Raw genomic sequence first — 27,971 nt, 5'->3', positions numbered from 1 at the left:
CAGTTGTGAGCCTCAGGGTGCTGATGCTGAGAGCCAAGCCACGGACCTCTGGACAAACATCTAGTGCTCTTAATCTCTGAGCCATCTCTCTGGCCCTGGAGCCAGATTTTACGGTTTTGTGCTTTCAACCATTCGGATCCCGATCCTTGGAGAAGTTGCCGACTGTGGTCAACCAGATCGCAAGGATGACGAAATAAACTGTGTAGCCTGGGAGTTAGATGGTTAAAAAAAGGAGCTAAGGGATGGGACAGGGTGGGGGAGGGGAGGTCTGGTTCGGGATCAGGGTGGCAACGAAAGGCCTGGGCTAAGGCAAACTTGGGCCGGGAAAGGTCCTCGTGTCAGGGAACACCCACATAAACGCTGAGCTTCCTAACGTGGAAAGTTCCTACGAGTGACATGTAAATAAATGATTGACACGTTTATCCTTCTCCACGGATATACAATGAAAGAAAACCCCCTATCTGAGAGAGTTAAGGAAGGGGGTGGTTTTACACCGATGCACCCTCGAATGCTAGTGCTTGGTTCACCAGGCAACTGCGTCAGCGTCCAGGAAGCCGGAAAGAGAAGGAAGCGCTCAGTGAGCGCTGCCCAGTTTGAGCAGTGAGGGGTTACAGTGGACCCAGGAGCCCCACAGGCAGCCTGAGCAGGTGCCTTGCCTCGGCACAAAGCAAGCAGTGCCCTGAGCAGCCCCACACAGCCCTTCACCCAACCACCTCTGCTTCCCCTTCTGCCTCACCACTTCCCTGTCTGCCTGATCATTTCTCCTTTCTCATAAGCTCCAGCCTGCTGCCCCAGCCTTCCTTCTAAGTGATGTGAAGCTGGCAGCGACCAGTTCTCTTCCCACTGAGCCTTCGCGGTTCCTCCAGAAACCAGGTGTCTCTTCCGGGTTTCGCTTTGCTGCCCTGCCAACACCAGGTGCCCCAGATCAGCAAACCAGGCATGGGAAAACAGGGACTTCTCACACTGGCTATTCCCAGAGCTCAGCTGCCTCCTCGACTAGGGATGGCTATGGGAAAATGACACATCTCCAGGACAATGGGCTGAAGGCAAGGCCAGGAAATGCACAAAAGAGACATGAAGACCGCCATCACACATGTGAAACAATGTTAACCCTTACTAACAAAATGCGGTGGGGTTGTGTGTGGTTTGATTGGGGGGAAAAAAAAACCTGTTCTGACATGGAGTCCCTAGACTCCAATCCTCCTGCCTCAACCTCCCAAACTCATTTTAAGACCCAGCACAACTGCAACTTTGAAGCAACAGTGAGACATTGTAGCAAGAAGTCAATGGAGAACAAGAACTGGGACAGTAAGGCATCAGCAGACTTTACTCACTGGGATTGAAAGTCCTGCACCGTGGCTGGATGAAGGATGGTCTAATGAGCCATGGTCTAATGAGCAAGGTTTCATTCCGTGGTCATCTGTAAGCTTCTGAGTTTTACTCCCAGTCAGCCTAAGAAAACAAGCAACCACAGGTCTGAACATTTACTGCAAAACAGTTTGTCCTGTTAAAAATCGGCTCCCTCTTTGACAAATCTCAATAGGAAACTAGTTGAAGCGACCTATGGCTCATATGGTAGAGCCCTGGGCAAGCATTTAAGAATGATGATGGGTAAAAAAAAAAAAAAAAAAAGAATGATGATGGGTGTGGTGGGGTGCAGTGAGCCCTGGAGAGGGGCGCACGCTTATCACATATGAAGCCCTAGGTTTGATACTGAACACCCCACAAAACACCTCAAACATCCGATATTCTCAAAGCTTAGAGCCATCTGTAAAACCGAATTAACTGACTAAAATCACAATATAAGGAAATACATACATATATATAATGTGTGTGTCTGTGAACCAGGGACTGGTCCAAGGTGCACGAAGCTCAGGGTTTGATTTTCAATGCAGCGTAAACCAAGGGGACATCGGTGCACAGTAGTGATCCTAGTAATTAGGAGATGGAGCAGGAGGATCAGGAGTTCAAGGTCATCCTCACCAACTTAGCAAGTTCAAGGCCAGCCTGGTGGGGGTGGGGACACTGCCAGTGTTCCTAGCAGGCAGTTCAGTACTGTGGGTTCCAGGATTTCTCAAGGCTGAGGGATCTGCTCCTGCAGACAACTCCACCACCCTGGGCCATACCCAAGGCCACTAGCGGAGCTCCAAGTATGACGGACTCCAAAGCAGTGCTGGGTCCTCAGGAAGGAGAGTGAGGCCTGGGCATTACAAGGCATACTGCAACCCCAGCACTTCGGAGACTGGGACAGGAAGACTTGTGAGTTTGAGGCTACCCTCCACTACATGGTGAGTTCCAGACCAGCCTAGGCTACAGAATGAGACCTTGGGTTTTTTTTTGTTGTTGTTGTTGTTGTTTTTTTTTTTAATGTATGTGAGTACACTGTCGCTGTCTGCAGACACACCAGAAGAGGGCATCGGATCCCATGACAGATGGTTGTGAGCCACCATGTGGTTGCTGGGATTTGAACTCAGGACCTCTGGGAGAGCAGTCAGTGCTCTTAACCACTGATCCATCTCTCCAGCCCCATGGTTGTCCTTTTTTACAGATGACTTAGATTTTATGTCTTGACTAACATCTTGACTGGATCCCAGCATCCTTTGTGGGGAAGGGAGATAGAGGTGGATGAAATACAGTGTCCCTGTGTTATTGGTAATGACGGTATTTTACACCCCTCTCTGAAGAAAGGTCAAGCCTCCCCCTACCCAGTACTAAAAGCAGCCCAGCAGGCTTTGGCCAGACTCATGGTGGTAGAGTGTCGGGGTGGAACACAGGAGACCTGGGCTCCATCTACCAGGGGGAGGGCCCAACATCCTGTCCTATCCCCAGGAAGAAGCCAGGCGTGCAGTCACGTGCCTATAACCTCAGCACCGAGGGGCAGCTGCAGAAGGATTCCCACAGGTTCCAGGCCAGCCAGGACTATGCACATGGTGAGACCCTGTCTCAAAACACTTCTTAAAAATAACACTCTCCCGGTTGGGGATTTAGCTCAGTGGTAGAGCACTTGCCTAGCAAGCGCAAGGCCCTGGGTTCGGTCCCCAGCTCTGAAAAAAAAAAAAAAATCCAAAGACACAATTTAAAAAAAAATAATAGGGCTGGAGAGATGGCTCAGCGGTTAAGAGCACCCGACTGCTCTTCCAGAGGTCATGAGTTCAATTCCCAGCAACCACATGGTGGCTCACAACCATCTGTAAAGAGATCCGATGCCCTCTTCTGGTGTATCTGAAGACAGCTACAGTGTACTTATATATAATAAATAAATAAATCTTTAAAATAATAATAATAATAATAATAATAATAATAATAATAATAATAATAACACTCCCAGAAAGGGACAGGGAAAGGTCTAAAGATGCCCTGGGTTGCCAAAGTGACTGGTTTCCGTTCAGGACAAGTTGCTGTTCCTTTGAGAAGTGGGTGTGCTACCCCAGAAACTTGAGTATACTCTCCTTGTCCCAACACCTCTGTCTGTGACCTGCCCTTCCTGGGACACAGTGGCAGCCACTTACTGTTCCCAGACCTGTAAAAAGGAAACCATAGTGACAACTAAAAAGACAGGGACTCTCCCATTTTCCCGACGCCCCACCCCTATCCTGGTTTGCCCTGAGAGCAAACCTGCTCCCCTTGACCTTTCCCTGCCAGCTACACCAGCTACTCCGTTCTCTTCCCAGGGAGGCCCCTCCCTCACTCTCCCTTCGTGCTCTTTCACACACACCAGCCTCTCACCCCCCCACCCCCCAGTCAGTAGGGTGTCCAGGACATTGTGTGACTCAGGAAACAGCTCAGACTGAGGCGTGCAGCAGGCCCAGGAGGAAGAAGGGCGGTAGAGGCAGAGGAGGTGGCCTTGCCTGGCCACAAACGCTCTGAGGGTCCTTGCCTGGAGAGGGAGAGGAGACCGAGCCAGGGACAGGCGCTCTGGGATGCAGCGCCAGTGGCTGCTGCTTCTGCTCTTGCCGCTCAGCTTCCCAGTCATCCTGACCAGAGGTGAGGCACTGCCAGAGGTGAAGGGGTGAGGCATATCTCTCTCGGGGGAGATGCTTGGTGAGAGCAGGGAAGAAAACCAAACCGCCAGCTCGGAATGGACACTGCAGGGAGCGCTCGCTGACTCCCTCCGGAGGAGCTGCGGAGACCCACGCAGGCTTTGTGCCTGGTACTAGAGGTGGTGCCTGCTGTGGGATGGGAAGGAGGGTCCACGCCCACGGAGAAGCCAGCTGGCCCTGAAGTAAGAGGCAGAGGGTTTGTGGTGTGGGACAGACCGGAGGAAACATGGACTGCCTGCTATAGGGAAGAGAGGAGTGGTGCGCAAGAGATGGAGACAGAGAAGGGCCCACCAGCTCTCTCTCTCTGTCCAGATGTCTCCACCCGCGGTGGCTCACTGCCGGTCTTTCCTGAAGGAAATCCCTTAGGTGTCTCAGCCATTCACATCCCTGGAGCGCCCTTGGCTCCCTCCTAACTCCTGTTGTCTGGCTTCCGGGGGATGGAGCTGGGCTGAACTTGGGAGGCTAGAGAATAAACAGGAAGGGGGTGGGAGTAATAACAAGCCATGAATGGAAGGCCTGGGCCAAGGGGACCCTGGGAGACTGGGACTGGGTGTGAAGGAGAGAGGGTGGATACAGCACCATGCCCCTGGGCCACACTGTGGGGCAGGGGCTGCTGGTCAATGGCCTGTAGGGAGGTACCTGGTGGTGGTGGGGCACAGGCTCCATCATCTGGTCTCTTCTTCAGAGCTTCTGTGTGGAGGATCCCCAGAGCCCTGTGCCAACGGAGGCACCTGCCTGAGGCTATCTCAGGGACAAGGGACCTGCCAGTGAGTGTGTTTCGTGGAAGTGGGACCTGGGGAGACAGAGGAGGGAGAGAAGGAAGAGGGGCCACTGGCCTGAAATGTCCCTCTACCCTCAGGTGTGCCCCTGGATTTCTGGGTGAGACTTGCCAGTTCCCTGACCCCTGCTGGGACACCCAACTCTGCGAGAACGGTGGCAGCTGTCAAGCCTTGCTCCCCACAGCCCCAAGCTCCCACAGCCCCACTTCTCCACTGACCCCCCACTTCTCCTGCACCTGCCCCTCTGGCTTCACTGGTGATCGATGCCAAAGCCCTCTGGAAGAGCTCTGTCCGCCTTCTTTCTGTTCCAACGGGGGTCACTGCTCTGTCCAGGTCTCGGGCCGCCCACAGTGTTCCTGCGAGCCCGGGTGGACAGGTAAGTACAAGCAGGGAGGAACATGCCAGTCACTCTTGTTGCTGTGACTAAACTTCTCCAGGATGGCGGTAGCTGCCTGAAGGAAGGAAGGCTTTATTCTGGCTCAAAGTCTGAGGGTTCAGAATCATGATAGGGAAGTCCTGGGTATTGAATGGCAGTCAAGGCAGGAACCCAAAGCTGGCAATCACACAACATCCACAGTCAAGAGCAGAGAGAATAACAACACCCTTGCTTACTTGGCTTCATCTAGCTTTCTCCTGCCGTACATAGTTCAGGACCCTCACCTAGGGAATGGTGCTGCCCATAGGGAATGGTGCCGCCCACAATGGACTGATAGGGAATGGTGCCGCCCTTAGTGGGCTGAGCCCTCCTGCATCCGTTATCAATATAGACAATCCCCCAAGACAAGCCCACAGGCCAACCTGATCTAGACAGTTCCTCAACTGAGGCTTTCTTCTCAGGTGATCTGGGTTGCGGTGAGTTGGTAAACAGAACTAACCAGCACACTAAGTGCTGGTACGTAGCTTGCCTTCTTTTTAGGCAGTGCAGAACAGCAATCCAGGAATGATGCTGCCCACATTCAGAGTAGCTTTTTCCCGCCCCAGTCTAGAAACTCCTTCACTGCAGGCCTCTACAGGTGTCAGGCACACATGTGGGGCACAGTCACACGGATATACGCAAAGTACATGTAACATGAAAAAATATGTAAAATGAAAAAGAGTAAAAAAAAAAATAATCAGGGGTCCGTCGGGCCAGCAAGATGGCCAAGTGGGTAGCACCTGCTGCCGATCCTGGCAACCTGAGTTCCATTGTGGGACCCACACCACACAGTGGGAGGAGCACAAAAGAGCAGAAAACAGGGCTGGAGATGGCAGCTGAGCTGGCAGTGTTGGCCTAGCATGCATGGACCCGTGCATTTGATGCAATGGTGCATGATTCAGCTGTAGGAGCCAGGAGCACACGCCCACACCCAGGAAGTGGACCCAGGAAGATAAGCAGTTCAAAGTCAGGCTGGGCGATGGCCCAGCGGCAGAGGACGCCTTCAATCACAGCAGAGGCAGGAGGATCTCTATGAGTTTGAGAGCGAGTTCCAGGAGAAAAAGGAGGAAGAGAGGTTCAAAGTCATCCTTAGATACATGCTGATATAAGACCCTGCCTCAAAGAAAACCGAAAAACTAAAACAACAACAACAAGAAGAAATCCACTCAGAAACTGTGGCTTTTCCACCTCCCCAAGAGGTCACCACGGCGAGAAACACTTGTCCCAAGTTTTCTCGGGGAACCAAATTGTAAAACTCCCATTGTTGGCTATGTGTGCTTTCCAAAGGAGAGTGTGTGAACAGCCTACATACAAGCCTCCCAACGTACAGCAGGGCTAAGACAGGCCATGGAGCGCCAGGGTAAACGGTCAGGAGAACAGGCAGGGGCTCCTACACGCAGAACTTAGATGCAATAAACTAAACCTGGGCAGTGCCTGAAACAGTCCCCTCCCCACTCCAACCCCATGCCCTGCTGCAGGTGAGCAGTGCCAGCTCCGAGACTTCTGCTCAGCCAACCCCTGTGCCAACGGAGGTGTGTGCTTGGCCACATACCCCCAGATCCAGTGTCGTTGTCCAACCGGCTTCGAGGGTCACATCTGTGAACGCGACGTCAATGAATGCTTCCTGGAGCCCGGACCCTGCCCTCGGGGCACCTCCTGTCACAACACCTTGGGCTCCTTCCAGTGCCTCTGCCCTGTGGGGCAGGAAGGTCCCCAGTGCAAGCTCAGGAAGGGAGCCTGCCTTCCTGGAACCTGTCTCAATGGAGGCACCTGCCAGCTGGTGCCAGAGGGAGACACTACCTTTCATCTCTGCCTCTGTCCCCCAGGTAAAACCTCCTGGGGCTCTACTGCACCCCTCTCCCCTCAGAAGGGCTCCATGTTTGACTCCATGATCCTGACAGGTTTCACAGGGCTGAACTGTGAGATGAATCCAGATGACTGTGTCAGGAACCAGTGTCAGAACGGGGCCACCTGCCAGGATGGGCTGGGCACCTACACCTGCCTCTGCCCCAAGACGTGGAAGGGTGAGTTGTTTAAAGCAACTTCATGACTACTCCCGGCCTCCCTCCCTATGAGGCTCCCAATCCCAGCCCTTGTAACCCCCACCCCCGTGCCCCTCGCAGGCTGGGACTGCTCCGAAGACGTAGATGAATGTGAAGCCCAGGGTCCGCCTCGATGCAGAAACGGTGGCACCTGCCAGAACTCGGCTGGTGGCTTTCACTGTGTGTGTGTGAGTGGCTGGGGAGGCGAGGGCTGTGACGAGAACCTGGATGACTGTGCGGCCGCCACCTGTGCCCTGGGATCCACCTGCATCGACCGTGTGGGCTCCTTCTCCTGCCTCTGCCCACCTGGACGCACAGGTGCGGACAGAGGGCCTGGTGCGGGGAGACATGGAGGGCAAGGGAGGGCCCCAAGCGTCCTCCTAGAGCCTCGCCCCTCGGTCTCCCACAGGCCTCCTGTGCCACCTGGAAGACATGTGTTTGAGGCAGCCGTGCCATGTGAATGCCCAGTGCAGCACCAACCCCCTGACGGGGTCTACCCTCTGCATATGCCAGCCGGGCTACTCGGGACCCACCTGCCACCAAGATCTGGATGAGTGTCAAATGGGTGAGGGTCTCCAGCAGAGCCCCTGAGGCCAGCCGAGGCCTCCGTTCCCGACAGAGGCCAGGCAAAGCAGTTGGTTTATGAAACTGAAACACTAAACCAGGCATGGCGGCCCATGCCCGTAATCCCAGAACCCAGAGGATCAAAGCAGGAGAAAGCTTCAACGACATATTATGTCCCGGGACTTCTGGAGGCTCACAGGACCCTGGTGGGGCTGCCGAGATGAGTCCACGGTTAAGGCAGTAGCCACCTGGGAGTGAGGACTCAAGTTCAAATCCCCAGATCCCACAGAAGGGCTCACCCACACGTGTGTGTGCCCACGCACATGCATACCGTACACACACAAAGTGGCATGTGTATGTGTGTGTGTGTGTTTTATGTATAAACTTATTTATGATTTGCTTCAGGTACTCCCCAGTACTGAGCTCTGCAGACCCCACATATTGTCCTGTCATCCTCCATTATAAATACATAGCCCCCTTCCCACTTCTCTTATCTCCACAGACAGGTGCCCACACACACACACACACCTATCCTGTCAGTTTAGCCTCCTTGTCCTCTCCACCCCTGACCCCCAGATCCTCTCTCCTCCCAGCCCAGCAAGGACCCAGTCCCTGTGAACACGGCGGCTCCTGCATCAACACCCCTGGCTCCTTCAACTGCCTCTGCCTGCCTGGCTACACGGGCTCCCGCTGCGAGGCTGACCACAATGAGTGCCTGTCGCAGCCCTGTCACCCGGGCAGCACCTGCCTGGACCTGCTTGCCACCTTCCAGTGCCTCTGCCCACCAGGTAGAGCTGAGTGGGACTGTGGGTGGGCAAGATGGAGAACTAACTTGGAACCCAAGGGGAGTTGCCTGGCATCGGTGTCTCCAAGCATCTTTCTCTCCCTAAGCCCAACTAAAACTGGGGAACCCACGACCCCTAGAAGGGCGAGCTGCCCTGCAGTGAGAGTGTGCACTGTGTAGTTTAGGGATACGGTGCTCCATCCATGTCCTGATCGTCACGGAGTGTACATCCTGGTCCACTGTACACAGTGGTTCAGACAAAGAAGACAGAAAGGCAGTACATATGCCAGCCCACACATGCACACACAGACACATACACACATGCACACACAGGCACACACATACACACAGGCACACGCACATACTTAATCACACGCTCCCCCATGCAGAGATGAAGTGTAAACCCTCAACATTCCACATGGTGGTGCGCTGGAGTTGGTGCAGTAGGAGAGGAATGCCGGAGGGTTTCCCACACAGTCGCCACCACAGTGGTCTTTTCAGAGAAGGAATCCCCATCCCATAATTAAGAAACTGGACACAAAGAGATGGAGTGAATTACCCAAGGTCACGCCTCCAGTGAGGAGCAGAGCCCAGCCTCCGCCCCCGGCTTCAGCAGTGTTAACCACCCCACCCCACTCACTACTGGAAGCCAAGCAGCACCCACGCATCGTGGCTCAGGCCACGCATAGACAAGAACAGAGACTGTTCTGTCATACAAGGGACAAGTCACAGGTAGCAAAGATGTCTAGGCAGAACCCCAGGAAAGAGGAGAGGACAGGGAGGTGAGAGGGCTGACCGTGAGACCACGGAGACCAAGGTAAACCTAAGGGTGAAAAATGGGAGCAACTCGGCTGTCCTAACGCCTTTCTTCAAATCATCCTCCTCCATCACCCTCACTACCGCCATAACCGTCATCAACGTAACCCTCACCCCACCACCACCACCACCTCTACCACCACCACCTCCACCACCACCACCACCACCACCTCTACCACCATCACCTCCACCACCACCACCTCCACCACCACCACCACCATCTCCACCACCTCCACCACCACCACCGTCTCCATCACCTCCACCACCACCACCACCACCATCTCCATCACCACCACCACCGCCTCCACCGCCTCCACCGCCACCACCACCACCTCCACCACCTCCACCACCATCACCTCCACCATCTCCATCACCACCACCACCTCCACCACCACCACCACCACCTCCACCACCATCACCTCCACCATCTCCATCACCACCACCACCGCCTCCACCGCCACCACCATCTCCATCACCACCACCACCGCCTCCACCGCCACCACCTCCACCACCACCACCACCACCACCGCCACCACCATCTCCATCACCACCACCACCGCCTCCACCGCCCTGGTACAGAGGCCTAGATAGTGCATGAGGTCTGAATCACACCCCAGGCAGAGATGTCCACTTCCCATCTGTACTTCAAGAATGTCCAGGCTGGGCAGCCCACTGTGCGTGCCTCACCCTCTAGGTACACAGAAAGGGCTTCAAGCACATTTCCTCTCAGCCCTCTGCAGGTACCCCGCTCCCTGAGCCTTAAGCCCAAGGGAGGTAGACAGCCTGGCTGAGCCCACTTCCCACCCTGTCTGTGTCCTCAGGCCTGGAAGGGAGGCTCTGTGAAGTGGAGACCAATGAGTGTGCCTCTAACCCCTGCCTCAACCAAGCTGCCTGTCACGACCAGCTCAACGGCTTCCTGTGCCTCTGCCTTCCTGGTGGGTGAAGAGCCTGACCAAGCCAACCTCAGTCCCCGGGGAACCTAGAGACCAGCCCCCCTGCCCCAAAAGCAGCCTGTGTCTCTCCCCCTCTTCTTCAGCTCCCCAAACTCTTCCACCATCCCCAAGCCTTCCCTTGCTTACACCCCAGCCTTGCTTCTGCCCTGACAAGTCATTCAATGGGTTTCTCTTATCCCCACTGACCCCCATTCGTGTTGGTCCCTGCTTCGGCTGGGCCACCACAGACAAGAGAATGTCTCCTTCCCTTGGCAGTTTGAGAGCGATTCTTTCTTTCTTCCTTTCTTTCTTTTCTTTCTTTCCTTAAGATTTATTTATTTTTATTCTATGAAAAATGAGTGCTCTATCTGCATGTACACCCACACGCCAGAGGAGGGCACCAGATCACATTGTAGATGGTTGTGAGCCGACTTGTGGTTGCTGGGAATTGAACTCAGGACCTCTGGAAGAGCAGTCAGCGTCCTTAACTGCTGAGCCATCTCTCCAGCCCAGAGACAGGTTCTTTCTCTATCAGTGCTGGGGACAGGAGGCAGGGTCTCACACATGCTGGGTAAGCACTCTACCTCTGAGCCATGACCCACCCCAGGCTCCATCACTAACCCCTCCTACACAGGAAGAAATGAGAGCAGGAAGGGAAAGTGGGTGGGCTGCCCGCAGCCCAGCAGCCTAGTAGCCAGCAGGGGCTGAGCCTCTCTATCGCCCGTGTTGCCCAAACACCTGGAGTCTCCTCGGAAGACTCACCTTCGTTCACCCCCGTGCCTCTCTGCCCTTCTTCGACACCCTCCATTCACTTCCCCTCCCCCACCAGGATTCACTGGTGCCAGATGCGAGAAAGACATGGACGAGTGCAGCAGCGCCCCCTGTGCCAATGGGGGGCACTGCCAAGACCAGCCTGGAGCCTTCCACTGCGAGTGTCTCCCAGGTAAACTGAGGCTCGGTCCCTAGGACAGGGGACCATCTGTGCGATCCCTGACCCAGCCCTATGCCACAGGCTTTGAAGGGCCACGCTGTGAGACTGAAGCGGATGAATGTCGGAGTGACCCCTGCCCCGTGGGAGCCAGCTGCCTTGATCTTCCCGGGGCGTTCCTCTGCCTCTGCCGGCCTGGTTTCACAGGTCAGAGGGCAAGAGGAGGAACTGGGAGGGCGGGCGTGTGAGCCCACTGGGGGCGGGGAGGAGGCTGCTGGGGGATGTTGGGGGGTCAGGACGGGTAAACAGAATGAGAATGGCCCTTCCTACAAAGAGTACTTAGAATGAGAGCTAGGGGTATGGCTCGGAAGCAAAGACCTTGCCAAGTATGCCGGAGTCCCTGGGTTCGGTGCCTGGCACCACAAAAACCAGGACAGGATAAACGAATACTTGAGTGGGTAAAAGCAAGCAACGGAAACTGACAACCTGCACTCGGGACTCAGAATGGAGGGGACGGCGGATGTCCAGAACGGACTCTGTGAAGTCATCCTCTGGCTTCCACTCATGAGCCTGTGGCCCATGCCTGCCAACACACACACTCATACATATACACACTCACACACTCATACACACACGCTCATACATATACACACTCACGCACACTCATACACACACTCATACACACACTCATACACACACACTCATACACACACTTATACACACATACTTATACACAGACTCATACACACACTCACACACTCATACACACACACTCATACACAGCACATACACACACAGACAGCACATACACACTTATACACACTTACACACACACCCACAAACGCATACTACACAGTCACACACAGCACACACATTCACACAACACACTCATACACACACACTCATACACGGCACACACATACACACTTAAACACACTCAAACCCACTAACACTCGATACACACACAGTCACACATACCACACACACACATACCACACTCATACTCACACATCACATACAACACACACAGCAAACATCACACATACATGCACCACATACAGATGCACACACACACGCACACACACAAGACACCCATCCTACACACATACACTGGGAGCACAGGGAGGAACAGCACAAGGACAAGAATGAAGAGAGAGGGGAAGATGGGGCTGGGGATTTAGCTTAGTGGTAGAGCGCTTACCTAGGAAGCGCAAGGCCCTGGGTTCGGTCCCCAGCTCCGGAAAAAAAGAACCAAAAAAAAAAAAAAAGAGAGAGAGAGAGAGAGGGGAAGAAAGGACTTGTGCATGGGGATTGAGGAAGCCACACCTGGGAGGTGGCCTTTGACCCCTCAGGACATAAAGGGACTTTCTTTCCTCTTAGACTCATCTCCCCCGAACCCTCCCACACAGGTCAACTTTGTGAGGTTCCCTTGTGTAGCCCCATCCTGTGCCAACCTGGACAGCAATGCCAAGACCAGGAACACAGAGCCCCCTGCCTCTGCCCTGACGGAAGTCCTGGCTGTGTTCCTGCTGAGGACGACTGCCCCTGCCACCATGGCCATTGCCAGAGGTAGCCCCTTCCAGCCTCCTCCCATCAGCCTCCGCTAGGACAAACAGCAGGGGGCGGTGTGCAGGCCCGTGGGATCTGACCAATGGGGAAGCAGGAAGGAGACCGTCAGCTTCCTTGGGAAAGGAAGGGCATAGCTGAGGAGTGGTACCTAAAGAGGGAAGGTTTGGGCATCGCAAAGGAGGCAGATGAGGGTCAGAGCACAGAGGACAGTGCAAACGATCTCTCCTCACATAAATCCCAGGGGCATCTTTGTGTGGACGCTTCCCAACACTGTTATCACATGGCTTTAATCAGAGGAAAGGCCGATGGGTCTGCAGCCAGGGCCACACTTCAGCTGAATAGTGAGCTCTGAGGCTGACCTGGGCTACAGGAGACCCTGGAGAGAAAGGGATAGGGATACAGGAAAGGGGGAAGAGAGAGGGAAGGAGGGAGGGAATGGAAGGGAGGGAGAAGGGATGAAGGAGGGGGAGAGAGAGTTTAGTTGGTAGAATGTCTCATCTACAGGTACATAGTAATTTGGAGGCTAGCCTGAGCTACCTAAGAAACGCCCCGCCCCCCCGTCACGCTTTTTCCCCTCATATACTTTTTCTTTCTTTCTTTTTCTTCTTCTTCCTCCTCCTCCTCTTCTTCACTTGGTTTGGTTTGGTTTGGTTTGGTTTGGTTTGGTTTGGTTTGGTTTGGTTTGGTTTGGTTTGGTTTGGTCCTTGAAGACAGTTTCTCTGAGTAACCCTGGCTGTCCTAGAACTCACTCTGTAGACCAACTGGCCTCAAATTCACAGAGATTCTCCTGCCTCTGCCTCCCCAGTGCTGGGATTAAAGGCATGCACCACCACAGTCCAGCTGACCCTTTTTTTAAAGGGAGAGAGCATTGGAGACACCTGGAAGAGCTTACAGTGGCTAAGAGCACTGGCTGCTCTGGCAGAAGTCAGGGGTCCCAGCATCTACAGGGCAGCTCGGATCCATCTGTACCTTCAGTGCAGAGGACCTGATGTCCTGTTTCGGCCTCCAGGGGCACCAGGCACAACATGGTGCCCAGGTGTGCATGCTGGCAAAACACCCACAGACATAAAAATAATAAGTAAAAGTAACTCTTTTTTTTTTTTTTTTTTTTTGTTCTTTTTTTCGGAGCTGGGGACCGAACCCAGGGCCTTGCGCTTCCCCCATAAAAGTAACTCTTAGTGGAAAGAGAAAAAGGCTAAGGAAACTCTCGAAGCCAAAACGGAGCCGGTCTTAAGGGTGCAGTCAACAAAGCAGGCAGGGAAAGAGAAGGACCCTTCACCTCTTCCTCTCCTTTATGACCAGATCCTTGTGTGTGTGTAACGAGGGCTGGACTGGACCAGAGTGCGAGACAGAGCTGGGCGGCTGCCTCTCCACACCCTGTGCCCATGGGGGGACCTGCCACCCACAGCCCTCTGGCTACAACTGTAGCTGCCTTGCAGGCTACACGGGTGAGTCTCTCCTACACCACACACACTCCAGCCTGCAGCCCCACAAACCAAACCTGTGGCTGCAACCTCTTCGGGAGAGTCGGTGCGGGCTGTGGGGGACATGGGTGACTCCTGGGGTGGGGTGGGGTAGAAAGAAGAGGTCGGATGGGGCAGGGAGATATAGGATAGGTGAACAAGAAGACAGAGAAGAGAACTCCATATTTTCAGAGCTCACCTGTTCCCTCAGGGCTGACCTGTAGTGAGGAAATAACAGCTTGTCACTCAGGGCCCTGTCTCAATGGTGGCTCCTGCAGCATCCATCCTGAGGGCTACTCCTGCACCTGCCCTCCAAGTCACACAGGTCCCCACTGCCAGACTGCCGTGGACCACTGTGCGTCTGGTAAGTACCATCCTCAGTCTGAACCGCAGCTGGTTACAGAGGCTGAGCTGCAGGGGGACAGGGGGGTAATACGGCTCTGACATTTTAACTGTAGGCCGGGGATGTAGTTCAGTAGCGGAGGGTAAGACTGGTATCCATGAAGCCTTAGATTCAATGTCCAGCACCACAAGGGTGGTGCCCACTTATGATCCCAGCTCTCGGGCGACAGAAGCAGAGGACCAGGAGTTCAAAGTCATTCTTGGCTTACGCGTCCCCTTCAAGGGGACCCTGTCAAACATACTTTAGAGGTTGAGAAATGGTTCTGAGGGTCCAGGTCCTTGCCACCAAGCCCCAGGACTCCCGTGGCACAAGAGAACTGACTTAAGTTGTCCTCTGACTCCCGCATGCCCACTGCAACATGCACAGAATCCCACCATATAAATATAAAGGCATATATGTGTATATACATAAATAAACGTATACAGACATACATTTACGTATTAAACTTTGTTTATTAAAGAAATAAGTGGATGCCTATAAAAAGCAAATGTTAAATAGGTAACTGGACAAAAGTAAGTTGTATTGGTGAGAGGCATGCGCCCTTCGTGCTTCGTGTGGCCAAGGTCACAGGCCAGATTACAGGCATGGAACCCAAGCCCTCACAGACTCCTTTCTCCAGCCTCGTGTCTCAACGGGGGTACCTGCATGAGCAAACCTGGCACTTTCTTCTGCCACTGTGCCACTGGCTTCCAGGGGCTGCACTGTGAGAAGAAGATTCACCCCAGCTGTGCAGACAGGTAAGGGTGACCTGAGGTCCCCCGAAAGGAGCAGAGGAACCCCCAGCCTCCCCATACCCTCTCTACCTCTCCTTGGGCTCCGGCGCTATCACAGCTCCCTACCTTGTGGCTGCCCCTCCTCCACTATCTCCCCACAACCGCACCGCACCTGTTGCTTCACGGTACACACTCCCCGACTCCTAGATCTTCTTCCCACAGTGCCCTCTTTGTCTTGTCCAGCCCCTGCAGGAACAAGGCAACCTGCCAAGACACACCTCGAGGGGCCCGCTGCCTCTGCAGCCCTGGCTACACAGGAAGCAGCTGCCAGGTGAGGTGGTCGTAAGCCGGATGAGTCAGTGAGAGAGCTGCAGGCATTGGGATCTAAAGGGTGGGCACCAGGGAGACTCAGGCAGACGTCCGTCCGCATGAAGGGACGTACGGATGCCGGGAGCACCTCGCTTGGGTGTGAGGTAAGAGAAGGAAAGAAAATCTGGGCATGGTATAATCTATAATCCTGACACTTGGGAAGCACAGGCTGAAGGATCAGGAGTTCAAGGACAGCCTTAGCTACATAGCAAGTTTGAGGCATTCCTAGGGTAGGTGAGACCGTACCCTACACACACACACACACACACACACACACACACACACACACACACACACACACACACACATGCCTGGGCGTGAGGATGTACGTGGCGTGAGTGTCTCATCCTGGAGGCTGTTCTGAAACGTGAAGCCAGAGGTCAGAGAAGATCACCAGCTCGGGCCAATTGCAAGCAAGTCATCTTAGAAGCGATTTTGAGGGAGCTATAAGTGGAGAGTCTCATCTCTGAGTCCCAGAAGCCTGCCCATCTCCTGTTCTTTCCCAACCCTCAGACTCCGATAGACTTGTGTGCCCGGAAGCCCTGTCCACACACTGCCCGATGCCTCCAGAGTGGGCCCTCCTTCCACTGCCTGTGCCTCCAGGGATGGACAGGGTCTCTCTGTGACCTCCCACTGTCCTGCCAGGCGGCCGCGATGAGCCAAGGTACCAGATCCAGGGCCAATGGAGGGGCGGGGAGGGGTGTCCTCTTTTGACAAAACCCTCAAAGCAGCTACACAGCTTGTGTCATGGCCAAAACAACCAAGAGTAATTCATTCTACAGCTCAACACACAGGATAGTCCTATATAGCTCCACTCTGCTACATTCAATATCAACGAACAAGGCTCTGATTTAACACAACCACTAGGGCAACGCCTCACCGGGAGCCACTCAGCTCTACCAGGGTCGAAACACCCCTGGAGTGAGCCACTATAACCCAACTTCACCAACATCTCACGTGTCTCTTACGGAACACGCTGTGTCAGGGGCCCCTGAGCACCCTCCCACCCAACTTAGACGCATCCCTCCCTGTCTGTCCGTCTTCCCAGGTGTAGAGATCTCCAACCTGTGCCAGAATGGGGGCCTCTGTATTGACACGGGCTCCTCCTATTTCTGTCGCTGCCCTCCTGGATTCGAGGGCAAGTTATGCCAGGATACTGTGAACCCCTGCACGTCCAAGCCTTGCCTTCACGGGGCTACCTGTGTGCCCCAGCCCAACGGCTATGTCTGCCAGGTACGAGGTCTAGAGGAGGATAGGGAGGGTGGGTGAGGCTCTAGTTTATCCAGTCCTCGTTCCTTTAAGCCAGGCACCCAACCACCCACCAGGTTTCACTTCCTCTTTTCTCCCCCTGCCCCCACCTTGACACCAACACCAAACTCCTGCCACCTCCGCCTCCACATTTGCTGCCTCAGTCTTCACCCCACCCACTCCCAAGGGAAGCTGGCCATCCCTCTCTGCTTACTTCACCCCTGCAGGATTTCTCTTCCCACCTGTCTCTCAGGCCACAGCAGCTCCCATCCCCCACTGTCCTGCTCCCTGATCCAGTATCCCAACACGGCTTCTTAGCCTTTGAGCCTCATTCCCACTCCAGCTGATTGGCCTGAGTGGGGAGGGAGCTTTTCCTGTCCCTTCCTTTGGGGGGGGGGGGTGACCTGAGCTAGGGGAAGGTTTTCTCCTCGCTGGCCCAGGTCACTATCCGGAAGAGGAAATGTTGGAATTATAGTAGAACCAGTTTAAATCCTGTGCTCAGAAAGTCAACTTTCTCTCTCTTTTTTTAATTTTGTGTGTATGAGTGTTTTGACCGTACGTGTACCGCATGCATGCCCGGTACCAATGGAGGTCAGAGGGCAGATTCAGACTCCGTGAAGCTGGAGATGCTGAGAGTTGTGAAGTACCCCGTGGGTGCTGGGGACTGAACCCCAGGCCTGTGCAAAAGCAAAAGATGCTCTGTCCTGCTTCTCGGAACACCCTTTCGACCGCCTAGCCTACCACAGACTTAACCTTGTAGTCGCCATCTCCAACAATAATCTATTTAACTTTATTTTAAGGACATTGGTATGTGTGTCTCAGATCCCCTAGAACTGGAGCGACAGACAGTTGTGAGCCGCCATGTGGTTGCTGGGAACTGGACCTACATCCTCTATAAGAACAGCCAACATTCTCTTAACCACTGAGCCATTTCTCCATCCCCCCCCCACACACACACACACTCACAACTTTTTTATTTATTTTAAATTACACATGTGACTTTCTATGTGTGGGTATGTGTGCATGAGTACTGTGGCCCACAAAAGCCAGAGGCGTCTGATCCCCTTGGATTACACGCCGCTATGTACTAACCTATGTGGGTTCTGGGACTGGAACCTAGGCCCTCAGCAAGACCAGCCTCTGCTTTTGCTTGTTGGTGTTTTGAGAGGGGCTTGCCCTGTGAAGGGCTGTCCTGGAACTCACTCTGTAGACCAGGCTGGCCTTGAACTCAGAGATCCACCTGCCTCTGCCTCCTGGGGGCTGGGATTAAAGGCTCAAGCTATCACCACCCAACTTTTGTGTTCTTAACTTCGGAGACATCTCTCTACCTCCCACCCCTACCCACCCTTTTCTTCTTCCTTTCTTCCTCCCTTCTTCTTTTCTGAGGCAATGTCTCAGGTAGCCCAGACTGGCCTTGGAAAACCTTTATGTTGCTTCGGATGATCTTGAACTCTCCTGCCTCTGCGTAGCCAGTGAGGGGACTATAGGTATATACCCCCACACCTATTTTATACAGTTCAGGGGATCGAGCCCAGGACCATGTGTGTGCTAGGCAAACACTCTACCCACCACCATCTCGAACCCTTATGAGACTTTCCGGACAGAGAGAGCCAGGGTAGGATGACCCTGTCTCAAGAGTGAAGGAGCGTTCTGAACCTCTGCACTCTCATTTCACCTCACAAAACTCCCTCCTCCGGTGGTTTCCAGAATGCCCTCCACGCGTTCCTATCGCTCTGGGGTCAGGGGGGGTGGCCAGGGGGACTCCCTGAATTCTCTCGACTCCCAAAGCCTCCCTTCCGGCTTGCCGTCTGGCAGAAGCATAGCACTTGTGACTTTGGCCCAGCATGCAAAAAAAAAAAAAAAAACCACACACAGTGTGGCTCTGGATAGAGCCGGTCTTGCTTTGACCCAAATGTCACTTTACCTTCTCCGCACACCGTTTCATTGTTGCGGGGTGGGAATTAAGTGAGGTAATATTTCTCTACACGGTTGTTAAGAGGATGGTTTAAGGTTATGCACACAGATTATGCAATCAAGGCCAACCACCTCTCCCCTCAGGCTGACCTGTGCTTCCTAGAAACACAGACGAGCTTTAATCATCCCTTTTATCTGTACTACTTAAAATGCCAACTGGCCAGCTAGGGAGATGGCTTAGCCAAGATCCTAGCCTGAAGATCTGAGATCAGATCACTGGAAACCCAAGTCCAAGGTCAGGCTCAGCAGCTCAGCCAGTAATGCCAGAGACGGCGAGACGGAGGCAGAAATAGGCAGATAGTCTCGTCTGCATGGCAAAGTTCCCAGCCAGGAAGAGGCCCTGCCTCAAACAAAAGGCAGAAGAGCCTGAGGACTAACAGGGAAAATGTCTTCTGATCACTACACACCATGCATATATGTGTGCCTACACACACACACACACACACACACACACACACACACACACACGCATGCACACTCACACGCATGCACACACACACGCATGCACACACGCATGCATACACACACACACACACATGCATGCACACACACGCACGCACAACCTAAGTGGGTAATCAGCGGACACCTACAATTCATTGCATGGAGGGTAAGTTGGTATGGGGAAGAGGTGTCCCTCAAAATGAGGCCACATTATTTGGGACTAAGGATTGTGCTCTGTCACTGCACAACGGTGTGTCAGGTAGTGCCGAGACAGGCTGCAATGGAGGAGGAGCCTCAGCTGCTGAGGCGGGAGGCTGGAGCCTGGCAGAACACCTTGAGCTCCGCTCTTCCTCTGGCTCTGGCTGTGTCTCCAGTGTGCCCCAGGCTATGAAGGACAGAACTGCTCAAAAGTACACGACGCTTGCCAGTCCGGGCCGTGCCACAACCATGGAACCTGTACCCCCAGGCCTGGAGGCTTCCACTGTGCCTGCCCTCCAGGTTTTGTGGGGCTGCGCTGTGAGGGGGATGTGGACGAGTGTCTCGACCGGCCCTGCCACCCCTCGGGCACTGCGGCCTGCCATTCTTTAGCCAACGCCTTCTATTGCCAGTGTCTGCCTGGGCACACAGGTAAGGCCTGGGATCTCTGGGGCACATCTAAAACCAGGACAACCCGATGGTCCCTTCCCAGGAGGCAACCTCTGCCTCCACACCTCTCCCCATAGCATCTTCTTCCCCACCTATCACATGCTGAACCAACTGTCAGGAGGCAGCGACTGGAGCCAGGGGTGACCTCCAATCTCACCCCCCACCACAGGCCAGCGGTGTGAAGTGGAGATGGACCTCTGCCAGAGCCAGCCCTGCTCCAATGGAGGGTCCTGTGAGGTCACAACAGGACCGCCCCCTGGCTTCACCTGCCGCTGCCCCGAGGTAACTGATTCAACACCCATTTCTCTCTTCTCCTTCTACTGATGAGAGGTGAGAACACCAGAGCCAGGACGGAGGGCCATGAGTGGGGAGCGCTGGAGTCAGAATTACTGGAGAGGGCCCGAGTTCGCCCTGGTGAGTGGCTCTCAGAAACAGTCAGGGGAAAGGCAGAATCGAAAGGTAGCATGGTGTAATTCTGTAGTCCCTGCCTTTGGGCATCGAGGCAGGAGGATGAAGGGTTCGAGGTCATCCTTGGCTACAACAACGAGTTCAAGCTGGTGAGATGGCTCAGCGATTGAGGACGCTTGGCTGCTCTTCCAGAGGTCCTGAGTTCAACTCCCGGCAACCGCACGGTGACTCACAGTGAATCTGAGATCAGATTATCTCAAAAAAGCAAAACGAAACAAGAGACTGACCCTTCCAAGAATGGCTTCAGACAAGATCTCTAAACTGTGTGGGGGGACAGGTGTGGGTGAGGAACTCCTGGAAAGAAACTGGCTGAGGCCTTGGTTTGTGAAAACAGGGTATACCTTCTTTTCTCACCCTGATGCCCTTAAGCCAAACCCAGGAATGCTGATAGTAAACACATCCCCCTATTTTCACCTTCCTCTCATTTACCCCGAGCGTGTGGCTTGTCTCCGAGGATTAAAATGACACAGTAATCAGTCAACTGCGCCAGGCAGTGATCAGTCTTCTTGGACTTGCACCCTGAAACTACGCATGGCTACACAGCCACATTTCATACCGAGGGCGATAGGCCATTGTGTGCAGTTAGCAGGGACCTACCAGCGACATCCGTTACAAGGGACTCTCTGAGGTCCCTGCTACGTATGATAGTCTAGAACCCTCTGTCCCATGCTGTCCTAGCTTGCTTCAGGAAAGAATAATGTAAGGTTTTTTCGCATTCTCTTCTCTCTGCCACAGGGTTTTGAAGGCCCCACCTGCAGCCGCAAAGCCCCTGCCTGCGGCAACCATCATTGCCACAACGGAGGCCTATGTCTGCCCTCCCCTAAGCCAGGCTCCCCACCCCTCTGTGCCTGCCTCAGTGGCTTCGGGGGCCCTGACTGTCTGACACCTCCAGCTCCACCAGGGTGCGGTCCTCCCTCCCCCTGCATGCACAATGGTAGCTGCACTGAGACCCCCGGGTTGGGCAATCCTGGCTTTCAATGCACCTGCCCTCCTGACTCTCCGGGGCCCCGGTGTCAAAGGCCAGGGGCGAATGGATGTGAGGGCCGAGGTGGCGATGGAGCCTGTGATGCTGGCTGCAGTGGCCCAGGAGGGGACTGGGATGGAGGGGACTGTTCCCTGGGGGTCCCAGACCCCTGGAAGGGCTGTCCCCCGCATTCCCAGTGCTGGCTTCTCTTCCGGGATGGGCGGTGCCACCCACAGTGCGACTCTGAGGAGTGTCTGTTTGATGGCTATGACTGTGAGATCCCTCCAACTTGCACGTGAGCCTTGGGAGTGAGGGGTGGGTGAGGGTCGAGGGTGGGGAGACATACATGCCCGCCCGAGTTACAGAGTGACCAGCATTGGACTCCAGGGGGCTTCCATGCTAAGAAAGACTCTAGGTTCCAATCCAGAGGAATGGAGTGAGAGACACTGTGGGACACAGGCTTGGTCTCCACTCCTGAGAACGCTAAGGCCTCAGACCTCAGCGTCTCTTCCCCGGCCCTTCCACCAAAGGATGCCTCCCTGGCAAGCAACACCCCCAAGAGAAAGGGTCTTGGGCCCTCTTTCTGAGACAGGGGCAGGAGGAAAGGTTGGCCCCAGTAAGCGGGGGTCAGCAGATAGCAACCTTAGCAACCCAAGTCCCAGAGGCAATGGAGGGGCCGTAATTCTCTGTGAAGAAGGGTCAGATTTGGGGAGAGTGCTGAGTCCACGTTCCCTTTGCCCGCAGCCCAGCCTACGACCAGTACTGCCGAGATCACTTCCACAACGGGCACTGTGAGAAAGGCTGCAACAACGCTCAGTGTGGCTGGGATGGGGGTGACTGCAGGCCAGAAGGGGATGACTCAGAGGGGGGCCCCTCCCTGGCCCTGCTGGTGGTGCTGAGTCCCCCAGCCTTGGATCAGCAGCTGCTTGCCCTGGCTCGAGTACTGTCCCTGACTCTGAGGGTCGGTCTCTGGGTGAGGAAGGACAGTGAAGGCAGGAACATGGTGTTCCCCTATCCTGGGACCCGGGCCAAAGAGGAGCTGAGTGGAACTAGAGATTCCTCTTCGTGGGAAAGACAAGCCCCTCACACTCAGACCCCGGGCAAAGAGACAGAGTCCCTTGGTGCAGGGTAAGCAAGACATGGAGGGGCAGGGGTGTGGGGGACAAATAACAGTTCTTTGGATGGAGCAAAAGGGAAGCTGGGACTGGACAGAGGTCCCTGAGGTGCCTTTCCCACAGGTTTGTGGTAGTGATGGGAGTGGATTTGTCCCGCTGTGGTCCAGAGCATCCTGCGTCCCGCTGTCCCCGGGACTCTGGGCTCCTGCTGCGTTTCCTTGCAGCAATGGCCGCAGTGGGAGCTCTGGAGCCCCTGCTGCCTGGACCCTTGCTGGCTGCTCACCCTCAAGCAGGGACCGGTAGGTGATCCCCTACCATTGCCCTTGCCTTAGCGCATCCCGTCTCTGGTAGAGATAAAACTGAAAACCAAAACGTTCTGCGTGGGGCACTCGGCCTAACACCTCTTCTTTGGAATGAATCTCCCCCCTGGCCCATCCGCTCATTGGTCTCCCTTCCTGTTTCCCTGAGGACTTTGTACTAACCTCTGGCATAGCCCAACTATTCTTATGAAAGAATAGAAACTTTCATATCATATCATGTCATACCCTATCCTATCCTATCATATCCTATGAGCTCTCCTCTAAGCATGTTAACCGTTAACGTCTTAGGCAGGCTACTCCACTGGCCCAATCTTACCAAGAATGGCCCCTTCCTGTGACTGACTCTCTCCTACCAGGGTCCCCGGCCACCCGGCTTCCCTGGCCCATTCTGTGTTCGCCAGTGGTCGGGGTGCTCCTCCTGGCCCTTGGGGCTCTTCTTGTCCTCCAGCTCATCCGGCGCCGGCGGCGGGAACACGGGGCCCTGTGGCTGCCCCCTGGTTTCATTCGAAGGCCACAGACACAGCAGGCACCCCACCGGCGGAGGCCCCCACTGGGCGAGGACAACATTGGTCTCAAGTGAGACTCTCTGAGGGTCTGGGGTTCAGAGGAATGCCAAGGGTGCTAAGAACTACTCTGCAGAAGTGGAGGGGTCAGAAGGAGATGTGGGAGATGCTGATTGGCCGTAGCCTAACTACCCACTCACCCTCTCCAGGGCGCTGAAGCCAGAGGCAGAAGTGGATGAGGACGGAGTGGTCATGTGCTCGGGCCCTGAAGAGGGCGAGGTAGGCCAGGTGAAACTGTGTGTAGTGAGGCCGTGTGGTCTACAGGTGACAGTGGCAAGAAAAATCAACTCACTGGCCTTGCTCTTGCCCCAAGGCAGAAAAAACAGCCTCAGCCTCCAGGTGCCAGCTCTGGCCACTGCACAGCGGCTGTGAAGGGCTCCCACAGGCAGTCATGCTGACCCCTCCTCAGGAGTGTGAATCAGAACTTCCAGATTCGGACACCTGTGGACCTGGTACACAAGCCACCTAGACCAAGTGGGGGAGTGGGAGGTCCTACTCTTGACCCTTTTAGAAGCAAAGGCCATTAGTATCCACACTGGAGAGCCTTTAGAGCTCCCAGGGCAGAGGCCCCAGAGAGAACGGGCACCACCTGGGGACGTGTCAAAAATACAAGCTGTGGTAGAGCAATGGGACCAGCCCTCTAGGGAAGGCTGACTCAGGTTCAAGCCTCAGCTCTGAGAATTAAGCCCTTCCTGCTCCGGTTACTGATAAACTGAGCCTCAGAGAGGTGGATGAAGATACCAAATCAAGCCGGTTGGTGGTGGTGCACGCCTTTAATCCAAGCACTCGGGAGGCAGAGGCAGGCAGATCTCTATGAGTTCGAGACCAGCCTGGTCTAGTGAGTTCCAGGACAGTTGGAGCTACATACTGAGAACTTGTCTCAAGCATCCCTCTCCCCTACCCCCCAAAAAGGAAGAGCTTGGCCAAGATGGCTGCAATTCTCCCAGGGGCGTGTCATTATTCTCGGATCCTTCCAAATTGGCCTAGTACTCATTCTCATCCACAGATGGGGTGACACCCCTGATGTCTGCCGTCTTCTGTGGGGGAGTGCAGTCCACCACTGTACAGAGACTGGGACTAGGAAATCCCGAACCCTGGGAACCACTGCTGGATAGAGGGGCCTGCCCCCAGGCTCACACTGTGGGCACTGGAGAGACGCCCCTGCACCTAGCTGCCCGATTCTCTCGGCCAACTGCTGCCCGACGCCTCCTGGAGGCTGGAGCCAACCCCAACCAGCCAGACCGGGCTGGGCGTACCCCACTTCACACTGCAGTAGCTGCTGATGCTCGGGAGGTTTGCCAGGTAGGCACATATCTGGGTTCCTAAAGGAAGTAGGAGTAAGCTTAAATGTGAAATGGAGAGGTCTTCTCTGGAGATAGACAGATCTCTTGAGTGCCAGGCTAGTCTGAGCTGTATAACAAGACATTGTCTCAAAACAAAGACAGGCAACAAAAGCACGAGGAGCCTGACCTAGAAGCCCAGGGGTCACAGGCCCTTTCTGTCTCCCCAGCTCCTATTGGCCAGCAGACAGACCGCTGTAGACGCGCGCACAGACGACGGGACTACACCTTTGATGCTGGCTGCCAGGTTGGCCGTGGAGGACCTGGTGGAAGAATTGATCGCAGCCCGAGCAGATGTAGGAGCCAGAGATAAAAGGGGTATGCATAGAGCCGCTGTGGTATCGAAATGTTGGGGAGAGCGGGAAGGAGGTGAAGTTCAAACTACAGGCGCAGTAGGGACTACTAGAGGCTCCTAGGCTGTGGCAGTGTGGAGAGCGAGTTTCCCCACCACGGTCAACTACACGTCTTGTCGCAGTCCATGAAACGGGAATGGAAGAAGCACCTGCGGGAACGGGATGGGGATACCCGTCCCACCGACCCAGAACAATACCTATTGTCCCGCCCGCGCGCCCATGACGTCACCAGGGCAGCACTTGCAGCCGACTGTCGGTTGCCTGGGCAATGCTTCCCGCCTCTGAAGAACCCAAGTAGCTCTCCCTTCCTCCCCCCTCCTCCTACCAAGGCCAGAACCCGTGGGAAACTAAAACGTAGCAGTCTGACCCCCAGCTGCGGGGTAACCGGCTCCCACGTGGTACCCTAGGAAAAACTGCACTGCACTGGGCCGCTGCAGTGAACAACGCCCGAGCTGCCCGCTGTCTCCTCCAGACTGGAGCGGATAAAGATGCCCAGGACAGTAGGGTGAGCCATATTGCAGCCTCTCCACTGCACAAGCCAAAAGCAGGGGAATCCAGCAGGGGGTGGGAGTGGGGGTGGGAGGGAGATCAAAGGGGGCGGGACCCAGCGTCTGGCGGGAGGGTACCGACTCCCGGTGGGCGGAGACTCCCTGACCCTTCCCGTCCCCAAGCTTTTGGGTCTCCCCGACAGGAGCAGACGCCGCTGTTCCTGGCTGCGCGCGAAGGCGCCGTGGAGGTGGCACAGCTGCTGCTGGAGATCGGGGCAGCGCGGGGGCTGCGGGACCAGGCCGGGCTGGCCCCAGCAGATGTGGCCCGCCAGCGTAGTCATTGGGACCTGCTGACGCTGCTGGAGGGGGCAGGACCGATCACGCAGGAGGCCCGTTCGCACGCACGCAACACGCCGGGGGGCGGGGCCGCGCCGCGCTGCCGGACGCTGTCTGCCGGAGCGCGCCCGCGCGGGGGCGGAGCTTGTCTGCAAGCTCGCACTTGGTCGGTGGACTTGGGAGCGCGCCGAGGGGCGGTATACGCGCGCTGCCGGAGCCGCTCTGGAGGCCCCTCCATGCGCGGCCGCAGGCTTTCCGCGGACTCCCGTGGACGACGCGGGGCTAGAGTATCACAGGATGACTGGCCTCGGGACTGGGTGGCCCTGGAAGCCTGCGGCTCTGCCTGCAGTGCGCCGATCCCGCCTCCCAGCCTTACCCCGTCCCCAGAACGCGGATCCCCTCAAGTTTCCTGGGGTCTTCCAGTCCACCAAGAGGTCCCCTTAAACTCGGGTGGAAGGAATCAGAACTAGGCAACTTCGTGGAAGGAAGGAAGTGACACGAACGAGTCTGGAAGGCCCCGGACTTTTAAGGCCAAGCTAAACGTTATGCCCACTTGTCTTCCCCATAGAGTATGAACAGCAATGGCAAGAGGGTTTAGGATGCCCGGATTAGATATGCCGTGCTTTTTCCTGGAAAATAGGGCAGCTCCAAGAGGACAGAGTGGATTTTGAGAATCCCTAAACTGAAACCAAAAACTGTGGGCAAATTGGGTGTAAAATGTTTCTTATGTATGGTTTTCCAGAAGGAGCCTCTGCTATCTACTCCCCAAAAGTAGCTGGCAAATATTTATTGAGCACCTACTATGTGCCAGGTGTTGTGTAGATGATGAAAGCTAACCAGTGGCCAGTCCAGCTGATGACTCCTTGCCCTCTCTCCGCCTTCCCCACAAGGAAACTGGTACAGGAATGAAGCCCTGCTCTCTAGTCACGGTTATGTCTGAGAACCCCGAACTTATGAATAATAAAGCTATTTCGAAGTGCTACTTTATTTTCTGAGGGACTGGAGGATGAGTGCATTGCGTTTGGGAAATTAGGCACTCCAGATTCATTCATATAGGTAGAGGGCTTTTAAATATAAATTAAGAAGGGCAACCCGACCATCTGGGGGTCCCAGTTCATCTGGGGTATCACTGAAAGCGAGAATCTCCAATAGTCTAAAAACATACAAGCTGATGACCGCGTCCCTCATCCAAGGGCGTTTAGCTGTAGCAGCAGACTCTTGAGGGCTCAAAGACAGGAGGATCTTGAACTGCTCACATGTCAGCCCTGTGGCTTTACCTCCAGGCTGATAGGCCAGGAGGCATTCTGGAAGATCACCCACCATTTGTAGAGTGTTCTCCAAGTGCTAAGGGCCTCATTACAATTAACCCTTAGTAATTCTGCGAGGCTAAGTGCCACTACGGTCTGTTACAAGCGGTTGGGGTGCCTCTTTAACATACCAGAGCTCACTTGGCCTCCAGGTTCTCCCTGCAACTCCCAAGTCACCACCTGTTACAGGATATGGCTGTCATACCCTGCCCCCTACCCTGAACTTTCCAGACAGGGGCTGAACTGCCCTTCCCCCCAGAGAGGCTCGACACTATATAACCCAGACACTTTGGTTACCTACTCCCTCTCCGTGCCCACCCCCACACCTCTTATACATTTATACCTTTAACTTGGCTTGAATTGGCTCATTACATCAGCAGAGAAACTTATCACGGTCTGCCTCGCCATTTCACACTTCCAGGCACAAAGATTCATTCACCTAAGACGGCCAGGCTCTCTTCAGCCAATTTCATGCTCCAAGTCACTCGACTTCACAGGGCAGACAGCCATCTGAAGACCCCCAGATGGCTGGCTGTCCTGCTCCCTTCTCTGGGCTGCCAGAACCAATCAAAGGCCAACCTTAAGATCAGTA

The 27,971-nt window shown here is 54.8% G+C and overlaps 1 protein-coding gene across 5 annotated transcripts; it reads left to right on the top strand.

Moving 5' to 3' along the window:
* Window positions 1–3,757: 3,757 nt before the first annotated feature.
* Window positions 3,758–27,059, top strand: Notch4 (notch receptor 4). Of its 5 annotated transcripts, none has more exon segments than NM_001002827.1 (30): window positions 3,758–3,984; window positions 4,726–4,807; window positions 4,900–5,195; window positions 6,713–7,060; window positions 7,136–7,258; window positions 7,358–7,594; window positions 7,686–7,841; window positions 8,434–8,628; window positions 10,262–10,375; window positions 11,202–11,315; window positions 11,385–11,507; window positions 12,710–12,869; window positions 14,172–14,317; window positions 14,544–14,696; window positions 15,355–15,472; window positions 15,692–15,779; window positions 16,331–16,481; window positions 16,866–17,050; window positions 19,855–20,107; window positions 20,295–20,407; window positions 21,329–21,852; window positions 22,302–22,685; window positions 22,796–22,971; window positions 23,349–23,568; window positions 23,705–23,774; window positions 23,869–24,007; window positions 24,562–24,857; window positions 25,066–25,213; window positions 25,656–25,753; window positions 25,940–26,976. In NM_001002827.1, coding segments are annotated over 30 exon segments (5,877 nt in total). In that variant the 5' UTR covers window positions 3,758–3,920; the 3' UTR covers window positions 26,543–26,976.
* Window positions 27,060–27,971: the final 912 nt, after the last annotated feature.

The sequence above is a fragment of the Rattus norvegicus genome, chromosome 20 (assembly GCF_021556685.1).
Source record: "Rattus norvegicus strain SHRSP/BbbUtx chromosome 20, alternate assembly SHRSP_T2T, whole genome shotgun sequence".
NCBI lineage: Eukaryota > Metazoa > Chordata > Mammalia > Rodentia > Muridae > Rattus > Rattus norvegicus.
This window is presented reverse-complemented; position numbering and strand designations above follow the sequence as displayed.

What these genes read in the sequence shown, in the direction of transcription:
- Notch4 (XM_087597934.1), top strand. Translation starts at nt 3,921, where the DNA reads ATGCAGCGCCAGTGGCTGCTGCTTCTGCTCTTGCCGCTCAGCTTCCCA. An exon ending in CAGGGACAAGGGACCTGCCA is followed by an intron (nt 4,808 to 4,899) that starts GTGAGTGTGTTT and finishes CTCTACCCTCAG; the next exon opens with GTGTGCCCCTGGATTTCTGG. An exon ending in CTGCCTTGCAGGCTACACGG is followed by an intron (nt 14,318 to 14,570) that starts GTGAGTCTCTCC and finishes AGGAAATAACAG; the next exon opens with CTTGTCACTCAGGGCCCTGT.